The following is a 14,702-nucleotide window of genomic DNA, read 5'->3' on the forward strand; positions in this document are numbered from 1 at the left end:
AGCTCCTGCTAACACCAAAGCTACATGTAGCTTGGGCACAATCACCCACACTGCACGGACAGCTTTTAACTGCACTAGACAGGATCAAATCTGAGATTAGAAAGCATCTTTCCATTTCCACCCAGCACACAATGATTCACTCAACTTCTAGGTCCAAAGGTCTTCAACAAATAAATAGAAGCACAATGACATTTATTTGGGAAGAACTTTATTATTACAAAAGAAATAAAAAATAAAATCATAAGATAAACAATTACACAAGTAATATTTTCTACAATATTTGTAGAAAACATTTCACAGTATATAAACATGCATTCTCTTAGAAATTTTATTCACAGCTTAGTTTGTTGTTGAAGCCAAACCAGGCTTGGTTCCTTGCAGCCATATGGAAGCTCTTGAGTTATCTCACAGCTGAAAAATGTAGTTTTCCATAGGACATATTGTATGCTGAGTGACTGAATCTAAAAGGAATAAAAAGGCAGGATTATTTAAGATCATGTGCACAAGAAACAGATTATAAGGCAGCAACATACTTCAGAGTAATTTCTGTTACAAAACAGTCCAGTGGAGCTGAGAAAACAGAGAGAATAACCCTAAAATAAATGCAAACAGCCAGATAATTGGAAACACCATTTATTTAAGTTTAAAAAACAGTGTTGTGTTATATACCTATGGGCTTTTTATTGTGGGCAACACTGAGCGAATTAATTGGCATTTGGTCCTAACAGCAGATAAACACAAACGAACTGGATTGCAACAGTGAAGTGTCAAAGATTAGACAAAACTTCAGATTTTATTTGATTTATTTGACTAAGATAGCAATTTGTAGGGACAGGCAGCCACTGTTTTAATTATTATGTTCCTGAGAAAGGGGCTAAGCTTCAAAGACCTGTACCCATTAAGGTACCGTATAGAAACACTTCTTTTATCTGAGTTCTGCTGATTCATCATTTCAAATCTGTTAGCTGGAGTTTCCATAACCACACCACATCAGCAAGACACAGCAACAGAAAAGGCAACATCAGAATGCAAAAGAAATTTGAGAAATTTGTAAAGGGCATGCAGAATTCAGATCCTTTATGTAATGTGTGGGACTCCTGCAGCCAGATACACAGCTCCACCAATTCACTGATGGGCTGAGCTTGGTCAATCCAGCTCTATGTAGTTTAGGAGATACTGTGGCCCAGATGCAGGCACTTGGCCTTGTTGAACCTCATCAGGTTCACACAGGCCAACCTCTTCAGCCTGTCCAGGTCCCTCTGGATGGCATCCCTTCCCTCCAGAGTGTTGACCGTGACACACAGCTTGGTGTCATCAGCAAACTTGCTGACGGTGTACTTGATCCCACTGTCCATGTGACCAACAAAGTTATTAAATAGCACCAGTTTCAATACTGACCCCTAAGGGACACTTCTTATTACTGATCTCCACCTGGACATTGAGATGTTGACCACAACTCTTTGAGTGTGACCATCCAGCCAATTCCTAACCCACTAAGAGGTCCATCCATCAGATCCGTGTCTCTCCAGTTTAGAGACAAGGATGTCATGGGAACAGTGTAAAATACTTTACGCAATGATGTCAGTTGCTTCCCCTATCCACCAATGCTGTAACCCCATTGTATAAGGCCACCAGATTTGCCAGGCATAATTTTCTCTTAGTGAAGCCATGTTGCCTGTCACCAATCACATCCTTATTTTCCATGTGCTTTAGCAGTTTCCAGGAGGATCTGCTCTGCTCCATGATCTTGCCAGGCACAGAGGTGAGACCGACTGGCCTGTAGTTCTCCAGGTCTTCCTTTTTTTTTTTTTTTTTTTTTTTTTCCATTTTAAAAATTGGGTTATCTTTCCCCTTTTCCAGACAGTGGGAACTTCACCTGACTGCCATAACTTCTCAAATATGATGCATAGTGGCTTAGCAAATTCATCTGCCAGTTCCCTCAGGATCCACAGATGCATTTCATGAAGTCCCATGGACTTGTGTACCTTCAGGTTCTTTAGATGGTCTTGAACCTGATCTTCTCCTACAGTTCTTCATTCTCCCAGTCCCCATCTTTGTCTTCTGCAACTTGGGTGGTATAACTAGAGCACTTGTTGGTGAAGACTGAGGCAAAAAATGTCATTGAGTACCTCAGCCTTCTCCATTTCCTGCGTAACCGAGTCTTCCATTTCCTTACAGAGGGGGCACAGTTTTTCCTTAGTCTTCTTTTTATTTATTATGTAGCAGAAGGAGAAGGGTATTAAATTGCGTATACTATAAAATGAATTGCATGCCACTCTTGATTATTATATTTGTACACCTGAAATTAACCACTGAAATACTAGTATGTGAAACTTTTATGTTTAATTTACTATATAATATTTTTAGTCCTCTGTAAACCTCTGGTATCCTCACCAAAGCACTTTTTTGGCCACATTTGATCTTTAAAGTCTTCTTCAAAGCTAGAGAAAGGCACAGTAAACAATGCCTTCTCCTTGTGCATCTCTTTCAACTCTTCACAATTTTATCTTCAGATATCAAGTAACACTTGCATTTAGACAAGTATTTTTCTCCTATGGCTCACTTTACCTTTCTTCCTTTTGCGTTATTTTCTTTCAGGTTTAAGTCATGGTCTGATAACATTAACAGTCAAGAGATTAGGACTTACTTATGTAGTCTCATATAACATCGATTTGTGCTGTACAGTTACTGCCAGAGTTTGAGTGGGGTACTATCTAGAGGAGTTTGATGTGACATAGTGTATGAGGAAATTTTAATTTAAAAATTTTCTAGTATGCAAAAGATCCCTTTTTGGAAAATACCCTTTTCTTGCCTGAAAATGGGAGTGTCAGACTGGAAGTTGTGAATCTGAAGGAGATTATCAAAGCTTTTCTTTGAGAGTGAGGATACTGCAATTTTACATCTGAATCCCTGCAGTGAGATAACCTTTAGAACTGTGGTGGAATAAAGGAAAAGCAATGGACTAATAGCTCTTAGGAAACTAACAGAAGATTTTAAAGATAAACTTTTTCCAATTGGAAATCAGTGTCTGCAGAAAACTGTCTGCCAGATGTATAATATATAATTCAGGACAGGTTATCAGAGAGTGCCTGTTACTGCATTTCAGTAGTGTTATGCCAGTTTATACCAGTTACAAATCTTATTGTGTCTCAATAAATTGACAAACATTATTTTTTTAAAATAAATTATCCTGTAGTGTTTTCCATAATCTAGTTTGTTCTAAATGAGACAATCATATACAAGATAAATTTGAAAAATATATATATTTTTGCATTAAATTTGTTCTTCATTAAATTAAAAGGTGAGTAGCAGGATCATCACAAAGAAGCCTTAGTTTTAACAGAATGTTCTCATCACAGAGATAACCTCATTGAAAACATCACTGTAACAGTCTGTTCCATCTCCTTCTTCTCCATAACCTCGGTTTAGTAAACAATTTACGGTCCATTTTTGAATACATATTCCATAATATTTTATATGGGTTGAAGTGTAGTGTCTTACCTAATATCCATTTTTCTGATAAACATTTTATTTCCTGGTACTTCTTTCCTGGGTATTTTCCTATGCAGATTTTTGCCTGACGTAAGGCTTTACAAACTTTTCCTCCTGACAGCTGTATAAGTTCAATCAGATTTTTGCAGGGTGGCTGACTGGTGGGAGATACAAACATTACAGGCTGGTTTGAAAAGAGATTCTGTTGGTAGTTTCCTGTTGATAGGTGACGCTGAAGTCTGCAGATCTGTAAGTGAGAAAACAAAGAAAATGATAAACATTGTGGTATATTTCCACTCAGAGTAAAACTAATCATTCTCTTCATTAATTCAGGAAAAAAAAAAAAAGAATAAGAGTACATGAATACAAACTTTACTTTTCATGTCTATCAAAAACTTGGGTAAAACACACAATGAATTTTCTGTATTTTATTATTTTACATGTAGTTATTTTGATACAGAAACTAAAATTACCATATATGATACACTTGACAGATATGATTCCAAAACCAGAGCTGAGACTCTTAAATCACAGGCCAGATGGCTTACCTGTAAGACAGAATTATCTTTCACCATAATCCTGCATTCTTATAACAGTGCCATTACATAGACATTGTAAAGAATTTTCTAAATAATTAGAGTATTTTGGCAGAAATACAAACCATGAAAGCCTTTACAATATACACCGTTCATCAGCTTGTATCTGGGGGCTTTACAAATATATCTAATTGACAGTCTAAATGAAGTTGTAACCTCTTTGCCCCTCCTGTCTTCCTGTACCAACTGCATTTTCTCTGAGATACATGAAGTGACATAAATGTAACAGAACTCACAGTAAACTGACTGTTTAATGTAAACACTTTTGTCTCTACAAAAGCAAAAAAGGAAGTCCCCTGTGAATATAGCGTAACCTGTAATGCTATCCAATAAAAACCTTGATTTATATGGGGCAAATTTTCTTATCTGTATATATCAGGTGGGGCAGTGGTTCAACAATTAAAACCATTTCCTGTAAGTACACTGTGCATGAAAGCAGTGCACAGAACTAGTGTACAACCCCTGGTAAGCAATATAAAGTTTTAATACTAAAATAAATGAAGAATCAAGCCTGAAATTCTTAAAAGTGAGATTGCCATTGACCTGCCAAATTAATGTATTTGACATTTATGAGTCTGTATCCCTTGACAAAATTCAGAAAATAAATAATGGTCTAGGAGTAAGATGAGAACAAAAATAAAGGTTTCATATTAGGTGATGCTCAGATTTTTTCATACAGATGAGCAACATGAGCACACTACATAGCAAAAAGGACACTGTATATATCTGGTTTACATAAAAGGGCTGAACTGCAGTCAGTGAAGAGGTGTAACCAGTAGCTGAAGAAACTACTTGTTGAGTGGATTCCTTCCTCCAGTGCTGGCACACCCAGTGCTGGCACAAAAGTACTGTGAAACCAGACACTTAAGATGTTAATGCAATAGTAGATGTGCTTTGCAGATGTGCAGCTAAAACAGTCTTCACCTGGTTTACAAGGTCTTATAAAGCCAAATACTTCAATGGAGTCTTCATAGATTCTTAGATGAAAGTCAAAATACATTGCCTTAGCACTTATGACCAATTAGGCAGGTCACTAGTGAAGCATGAAGTCCGTGCTTCACAGCTCGGGTCATTTCTGTGCCACTGTCTTATGTGCTATTCTTGGACAAGTCAATCCAAACCTGAATTCTGAGCTCTCCTCCATCAATACAGAATTCAGCTTTCTGTTATTGTTAGTTCCTTGGTTGCCCTCTTGAGAATAAAACCAAACCGATTCTTTGTATTCTGAATTCAGCAAGTTATAAAGACAGTGACTGCTATAGATGAACCAGGCCAAAAAAACCCGAAGCGCAATCCAAAAATATAGCCTATATTTTCTTCTCCTTTGCAAACTTAGATTTATGAATGACATGGCACATAATCTTGTCTCATGGAAGCCAAACAGCTTCTAAATAATTTTGTCGAGCACAGCATCAAAGCAGAGTTACATTGCAGAATTCAGAGGACCCCAGCTCAGTTCAGAGAAAGAGCATTAACTCTTGGCCAGACAAATGATCACAGGCAGAGAATTGTTCAACATTCGTGCGGTGAGCATGTCTGATTGCAATTGCTGTAAATATGTTGGCATGTGATACTTTACACATGTGTAGATCTGTTTTTGGACTTTGTATGTACCACCTTTCTCCATCTGAGCAGAATGCTCCTCTAGAAACATCTGGATGCTGGGCATTTTGATGTCATGAAATACCACAAACTATGCACTGTACAGTTTTAACATATGGTATCAGATTTAAAATTTGGTAGGAGTATCACTGGCCGATGGGCCTTGTGAGCCTTTGAGGCCATGATCAGTGGATCAGTCCCATCAAATGGGACTAGCTCAGGCACATAAAACACTTTGCAATCTCCAAGGGGTGTCTACGGAGCAGTGTGATGATTTTGGTATTACTGGGACAGCAATTATTCATTTTTATCATAAAAAATATGTGCAGTCATGAAACTACAAAACTGCTTGTGTTAAACATGGTCAATGAATTAAAGAACAAATTATAGTCAAGTAAAAATAGTAGTCCCTTTGCATCAACCTCAGAAAAGCTTCATGACAGATACAGTGTGATAAGAGAAGATCTCTGAAACTGTTTATTTGGATGAATCAGCTGCAATGAATGGAGGAAAGACAATTAGCAAGAGACTTTAATGTTTGTTTACCTTAAACAAATCAGGTTTAAGTCATGGAGACAGATGTTACATTGTTTTTGTCAACCTGGAACTCCGCATTTTTAAAGACAAAAATGATTAGTTATAAGAAGCTGTTATCTTCAAAATGCAACAGGACTTGTTTTAGACAGAAGACAAAATACAATTGTTGCCATCCTGCTATTTCACATATTTTAAAGAATATGATTGAAAAGAGCAGTGTTCCCACTTCCTCAACCATTTTCCCTGAAAGCATTTCCTTGCTTCCGCAATGAAAACTGTGATAGGTCTTCATATAGGAGGAACTTCTGGATGAAGTTAATAATAAATGGAAATACATACAAAGCTAATCACCAAATCAAGAAACTCAAACTTTGAGCACCCAACAACACTTGCCTCAGCTGATGCTCACAAACAGCTTGATTTATTCTCCATGTTTAGTGTATATTAAAGGAATCCAGGACAGTGAAATTCGGACATGCTATAGAGATGATTTTCTTAATCTTCCATTACAATTCTAGCTATGTGTGTTACCAACTCATTTGACAAAATGATGAAGTAGGAATACAATACAGCCCTGATATATCAGTGAAGGAAAGCTTCAGCATAGAACTTCACACTTACTTTTCCTTCACCTGAACCACCACTGCAGCTGTGCTCAGATTTGCTCAAGCACACAGGATCTCCACACACATCCTCTAGCCAGGGAAAAGCAGTAGCATTGACGTTCAGAGCTCATGGAGTATTTTGGAAGGTTAGTTTTGCTTTCTGGCCCACTAACCTGAACAATATGGTACTCGCCAGTTGCTGCAGAGGCAGCTAGCCGACCACACACTGCTGGGCTGTGGGATTAAACAGTGCAATCTAGCTCGTACACTGAATTGACTCAGCTGCCTTTGCAACATCAAAGAGTTCACGGCTCTCCAGGAGCGCTACCAGCCCTTTGAAACCATACTGATTTTGGGTAAGTGGTGAAAAAAAATAAATAATTCCTCAGATGAGACTAAGCCTGGGAAAACTTCACACCCCCAAAAATAATTATTTCCACAAATTGTGTATGTATGAGTTGGTAGCTATAGTTACAGATGTGTCAGTCTGTACTATAACAGAGAGCACCACTGCCTGCTATGATATTGGACAGTGACACCAATTTTCCTTTCTGATCAGATGCATTTGCAATGGTCAGAAAAACAGAATCTCATAGAAGAAGAGAATTTCATAGAATCTAGTATTTACTCTTTTTGTTAAAATTTTGAGTATTGGGATTCTCATTCTTTCACTAACTGGATGAATGGCAGGACGATACCTGTTATATGTACGCATGTGTCAAAAGCATACCATTAATATAAGTTTGTTGAACTTACATTTTGAAAGGAAAAATTGCTCTTGACAGAAATAAAACTTATGGAGAATGTAAAATATAAAATACAACTTTTCTTCATTATAAAAAAGAAATACATTTCACTGACTCTCCTCTCTCCTATGATTGGTTTTCAATCCCCACAAACTGAAAGATCATGTATTAAAACAAAACAAAACAAAATAAAACAAAACAAAACTTTGTAACTTTGCCTAGAACTTTATGAAAATAGCTCTTGCTGGGTGGGGTGCAGGAACAAACACAAAACCCCATAAAAGTCCAAGGATTTGGTCTTTGTATGATGCTCAGGAAGTAGCCATCAAGTTCCACAAAGGTATTATCGATTTGTTAAGTCAAGATCCAAATCTCATAAGCAAGAGAAGATGAGCAGAAGACAGCAAAAGAGGGGAAAAATATGTGATTGTATGCTTGCTTTTGCTGGGTGAAATGCTGGAAGTAATGGAGCCAAATCTGATTTATATTTTTCATAAGACATCAATCTTTTCTCCCCCCCCTTTTATTTGTTTTGTTTTATTTTTTTTTTTTTGTGTGTGAAGAAGCTGAGCTCAAGAACAAGAAGGAATGGCACACAGTTCATCATCAAGTGAATCAGAACATAACTTCAAGGTTTAAGAAAACATTAAATTAGATAAGAGTTAAAATAAACTTGCCTTCAAATGTTAGTTTAAATTCCACATAAGAAAGAGTAATTTGTTTTCAGTAATAAATTATTTTTACTTCATGAATTATGTATGTACTTCTCCTAAGGTACATGTATATCTGATATCTGAACAGATACCTGAATTCAAGCAATAGAAAATGCAAGGAAACTAATCCTTCTGGAAGTACTTGGAAAATTTTCAGTAATTACACTGCTAATGTCCTATGGACAGCACATGATTTTCAGTGTACTTTTAATAAATAGCACATGGAGAAGTTTTCAGTTTAAAATGCTCTTAGAATAATAATACTATACAGAAATTAAATGAAGTATATGGTTCTGAACTATTACAGTTAATAGAAACTGTATTTGTAGGCTATAATTCCAATGTGCTAACATCAAAAAATATATAATGTAGCCACCTGATATAATTATAATTCATGTTCATGAATTATACAACAAATGTAAGTGTTATGGTAAATCTTTATTCTTTTATTTGTCATTTCTGTTATTCAACAGAGATAAAATATAATATGTAACCCATATAGGATCAGAAACCTTAGCAATACCTATTTGAACAGGTTATTTTTTATTATTTACTGAACTTATGAAAAGCTATAAATTACATACTGATTAATGTTATTAGCAAAAATAATAAATATCAAATGCAAGTAGAAGACAAAATTGCAGACATAAGATTGTTAATTTTATAGTTTTTAGGTATCAAAAGATAAAGTATTATTTCATTTGAAGTTGTTGAGAAATTACTTATTTCCACAAAGGAGAAAAGAATCTGACCTTTGGATTAGTTCGCCATTCTGCTGCTACTGTCATAAAAAACATAAAATTGATAAAACAAAACCTTCAGCCCTTATAGTTTGATAATATAAAACTTTAACAAAAGAGGCACACAAAATAATATATCCATTTAATATAGTTAGGTGATGTTGCTGGGGAAATCTGAAGCTCTGTTATATTAATATTCATATGATTTCAGTACAGATAAATGTATGGGCCAAATGACATTTGTGTTTCCAATTTTTGTAATTTGTACAGAGACCTTGAGAAGAACACACTCAAAGCTACAGCACTGTTAGGAAACATTACACTTGCATGATTACATGCATTTTCAGACAGTCCGTCATTTCGTAAAAATTTAAAAGGAAAACACACATGTGGAACCCCATGTACATTTAAAGATCAAGGGCTCACATACATACACAAAAGTGAAGCATCAGCCTGCTTCTGATAAAGAGGGTGTATTGCAGCGTGCAGACTTCTGAAAGTCCTGTTATCCTGCAGGGAGGAATTTGCAGAATCTGCAGGGCCCTACCGGGATCAAGGAAGTTTGTGTTAACAGTGCAGTAGCTCTCCTGCAGGACGAAGAAGAAATGCTCTTTTTCATCTTTCAAAATATCAGGTTTATTAGAAGAATGAAAACAACTAACCAAAACAGAAACTCTATTTTTGTAGGAAGAATGTGTGGCATACATTTTCTACTTCAATTAATAGCTCAACATTTTAGTTTGATTTCCGTGTGATTTACTTTAGCAGTTTGCTGTTTGTTGTTGTTGTTGTTGTTTTGTTTTATTTTTTTTAATCACATTGACAGTTTAAAAATTTACATATTGATTAAAATCTCTAATTAAAAATTACACTGAAATGCTGTACTAGATAAATAAATTGGTACTCTCCCATATAAAAGAGCATGTAAAAAACTACATACTACAGGAAAAAAATTACACTCAGCAAGCTGTTTCACACAGAAACAGATCTTTGGCTCTGAAAAATCTTTTGTAAATCAATGGAACTTCACAGAGATGCAGGACCCCAGCTGGATCAAGCCACACTGTCACACGAGTGTCTCAGTAGCACCAATAACCTTATTCTACAGTTTAGCACAAAATGCATTTATCGTTGATAGAGCTGCTTTTCATCCTCGGAGCAAAGCTCAATTTGAAGCATTCGTACAAATTATTTCCAAGTAGTGCATGCAGTGCATTTCTCAATCTTCATTGAAACAACTTTTCCACTGGATAGTGATAGCTTTTGGCTAAAACAGAAGCTCTCTATCTGTCAAATTTGAGAAGCATCAGCCAGACAGAAGTGAGAACTCGGTTCTTGAATGCTCATTCAAGCTACCTCATCATCCCTGCACATGCACACAGCCTGGGACGATGCACAGGCAGGCTCCATACACATCTGTGCAGTAGAAGATGCACTGAGCCCAGAGCCAGAAGCAGACAGAGAAACTTTTAAAAGATAGGGTGGAAAATTTGCTCCAGAAAAAAAAAAAAGAAACTTTCTATGCCTGCTCTTGAAAAAGAAAAAGGAAAGTAAAAGAAGATAAATGACATACTGTAAAGACCCATATTATCTGGAAACTTCTTCAAAACACAGTTTCTTCCCCTCCTCTGCATAGTCCTTCATGTAAGTGTTTCCTGGCCAAGACGTGGGTGAAGGGAAGAAAGCTAGAAACCAGACAATTTAGCTAATACTGTTTCTTTCCACGATGTGTTGGCAGACAACCTTGCTTCTCTCAAATCCCATAGACTGATAAGAAAAGTTAATTTCACCAATTTATTCTCTGAAAGACTGAGTCTCACTGGGAATACTGTATGAAAACGTTTGGCAAATAAATCTACTGTTTGGCGGACATTCAAAATTATACTGGAAGATGTTTTGAACCATTTTTTCCGGCAGAGCAAATTTTTGCAGGAAAAAAGATAACAAATTCACTTATTTTTAGTTTAATTTCCTTGTTTTTCAAAGCTAGAACTATTTTTAAATGCTATGTAACATCAACATTATCAGCTATAGATTAATAAAAAACAAATTATGGCAAAACAATAAGTCTTTTCCCTGTTAAGCATGACATCTAATTAAGGAGCTGTATTCCAGTACACATCACTTAAAAACACTCTGTTAAGACTGTAAGATGTGGTCACTTTACTGTGACTGTCTTCAACTTCAAAAACATTCAGAATTCAATACATTTACAGTCAGTTTCAACACAAACTAATTCTTTTTGAAATTAAAAAATCCTCCAATTATAGACTAGCTAAAGAAAGAAGGATTTTTCTTCTGGATGAGAAAATGTTTCAGGGATGTCTCAAGAACTTGTCCACCTTAAGTGCTGTCTAATTTCAAGAGATTGAAACTCAGCTGACCATCAGGCAGTAATGAGACTGCAAACTGCAGTTGCAATTTTGTGTCAAAATTCTGCATATAATTACCACTTATAATTGGGTAGGTTTTTACTCACTGAAATATAAATAAAGCAGCACTGTGCCATGTATCCCTCTGAAGTGGTATAACAGTGTGCCACATACAACTCCATGCCATGCATCATTGGCACACCACTAGCTTACATAGACTGCAAGTGACAAACCCCCAGGAATCCCAATAAAATTCAAAGACAGAAAGTCTCAACCTCCATGCACAATCTATTCCAACGCTTATCTTCTCTTACAGGCAGAAAGCTTTTCCTAATAATATAACCTAAATTGCCTTTGCTGCATTTTGAGCCCATTACTTCTTGTCCAAGTGCCAACGGACATTGAGAACAATTTATTCTCTTCCTATTTGCAACAACCTTTTAAATACTTGAAGACTGCTATCATATCTCCCCTCAGTCTTCTATTCTCTAGACTAAACAAACACAGCTCTTTCAGTCTTTACTCTGGGGTCATATTTTCTAGACCTCTGATCATTTTGTTATTCTCCCCTGGACGCTCTCCAATTGATCTGCATCTTTCCTGAAGCGTAGTGCCCAAAGCTAGACACAATACTCCAGTGCAGGCCTTACCACTGCTGCATGTGCTGCAAAATATTTATGTATCTTAGAGCATTCCTGTTAACATATCCCAGTATGCCTGCTTCTTTCATCAGACACAGGTGACATTCGTTCTGTTTTGGATCTTCTAAAACACTTGCTCTTCTGGCAGCAATATTGCATTGTCAATCTCATTTTATATGTCTGCAGATGATTATTTCTCCTCGTACTTTGCACATGTCCTTGATGAACTCCATCATACCAATTTCTGATCATTCCTTATATCTTGTAAGGTTATTTTCACACACAGAATCACACAGAATTTCCTAGGTTGGAAGAGACCTCAAGGTCATCGAGTCCAACCTCCAACCTAACGCTAACAGCCCTCCACTAAACCATATCCCTAAGCTCTACATCTAAACGTCTTTTGAAGACTTCCAGGGATGGTGACTCCACCACTTCCCTGGGCAGCCTGTTCCAGTGCCTAACAACCCTTTCAGTGAAGAAGTTCTTCCTAACATCTAACCTAAAACTCCCCTGGCTCAACTTAAACCCATTCCCCCTCGTCCTGTCACCAGGCACGTGGGAGAACAGGCCAACCCCCACCTCGCTACAGCTAATTTTAATTCCAATCTTATCCTTATGCACATGAGTGATGTGACTGAACTCAATTAGACTATTTGTCTGTACAGAATTAGGAATTTGTAAAAGTCTGTGCAGGACTGGGAGCTTAAGTTTGCAAATAATTTAGCAAAATAATTACATGCTTTGGAAAAGGATAAGCAACATGAATAACTAACTGAAGTGAAGTAACACCTTTATATTCAAGTAGTCAAGTGAACAAAGTTCATGTAGACTGTGATAGGAACAGCAATGTAAATGGCTACAATTTAAAAGCAGTTTAAGATTCTGTCATCAAATCCATATTTTAATTTGCAATATTGATAACAACAAAGCTGGCTTTAAGAAGCTGGGCAGCAGATTATCACTTACAGAATCAATCTACAGTTCTACTACACTAGGTCATGTTTAATCAGATTTTCCTGCCTGGTAGCTTAGAAAAATCCTAGATAACACATGAAGGATATGGATAGGACAGCTGTAAAATTTATGCCAATTATTGACAAGTGTGCTGGTGTGGTGGCCTCATTCTGTGTATAATGAAGAGCTGATTTGAGTATACACAGATCATCTGTGCAGGAGATATTCAGTGAGCCTTACTGAATTCACCATTTTCTATCTGGCACTACTGGTAGGACTCTCCATCTGTCTGTTTATACGTTTATATGTCTCACAATTGAAAAGGAAATGAACTAAAACCAGAAAGTCTTTTCTCTTAACTTGGACAGCTGACATTTGAACAAATGCAGTTGAGCCAACACAAATGAGAAAACCCTCAGCCTCCCAGTGATTTGCATTAGACAAGTATCAGAAGCTTTAAAAGGTACGCACTACGTGCATGGACCTGGTTTTCTTCATGGTTGACAAAGATCTATTCTTGCTGGATATATTCTCACAAGACCTTCAGCGGAAAAGATACTAACATTCTCCCTGGTTTAGTTCAAGATGGGAGTGTAGTTTTGAAACTAATCTCTTGGTCACTCCTATTTACTGAACTTCTGGTTCCTGTTGTGGAGCAGCCATCAACTGCACAGGATGGGACTCCTTTTGGATGGACAGAACCAGAAGATGTGCACGGTTCAGGGGACCTGACTGGATCTCGTTCAGACCCCTGAGACAAGAATTGTGTGCAAGGTGCTCTCAGCACATCCACTCTGCAGATCCAGTCCCATTCATCTGCACTAGTGGTATGTAGACATTGATACAAATGAGAATGAAGTCACTTTGGGCAGATGTAACAGGGTAGTGATATAAGTATGGGATGCTTCTTTTAAACTGACTACTTACCTGCACATAAATAATGAGCTCAGCTAAACTTAGCCTTTTTATTTTTATTTTTTATGCTAACAGTTGTGACTTGTCCTTATTGTTATCTCATAGATCATTCTCACATGGCAACAGTAAGAAGCTATACAGATTTTATATAAAGTATCCTCTAGGCTTATTGAACTCTGAACCCACATAAGGCTTCTTCTTCTTCTTCTTCTTCTTCTTCTTCTTCTTCTTCTTCTTCTTCTTCACATACCAGTACCTATAGCATGAAACCTTACCTACCTTATTAATACATCATTAATTTCAGTGAAGAAGTAAGGAATGAAGTATTAATGAAGGAAAGAGCCTGTTTAATCACATGGGAGTAAACATATCTGTATTTAAGCAGAATGAAATAGTACGTTTCAAGCTAAGTGTATTTCATTGGTGAAAGGATGTACTGAAACAGAAATTCCGTAAGATAACAACTGAAATCAATTTGATATTCCCCTAGTTGAATACTACGTAAAGTCAAAACATTCGGCACGGAAGACTAGTATTTGCCCTGAATACATTGAAAGGGATAACCTTACTTTAACTAGCTTAGACTTTTCAGATACTGAATCATTTTGGACAGGTTAACTTTCTATTTAATCAACACAGGATATTGTGCAGTAATATCTTCAAAAATGACATTTGTTTTGCTGGTTTAGGGATATGGAGAATCCTTCCTTTTGCCTTTAACAGTAAATGATAAATCCAGTGTTGTCAACAGATTTGCTATACCTGGCAAAGTGCAGATGAATAATG

General features: G+C 36.7%; 1 protein-coding gene across 1 annotated transcript in view; it reads right to left on the reverse strand.

Moving 5' to 3' along the window:
* Positions 1-339: 339 nt before the first annotated feature.
* Positions 340-14,702, reverse strand: part of MCPH1 (microcephalin 1) — a 127,561-nt gene continuing 113,198 nt past the window's right edge. Inside the window, exons 13-14 of the mRNA XM_032184372.1 lie at positions 3,502-3,739; positions 340-461 (exon numbers count right to left, since the gene is read on the reverse strand). Coding sequence (XP_032040263.1) covers positions 406-461; positions 3,502-3,739 — 294 coding nt within the window. The 3' untranslated portion in view covers positions 340-405. The remainder of the gene's footprint in view (positions 462-3,501; positions 3,740-14,702) is intronic.

This window comes from Aythya fuligula, chromosome 3, assembly GCF_009819795.1.
Source record: "Aythya fuligula isolate bAytFul2 chromosome 3, bAytFul2.pri, whole genome shotgun sequence".
Classification (NCBI taxonomy): domain Eukaryota; kingdom Metazoa; phylum Chordata; class Aves; order Anseriformes; family Anatidae; genus Aythya; species Aythya fuligula.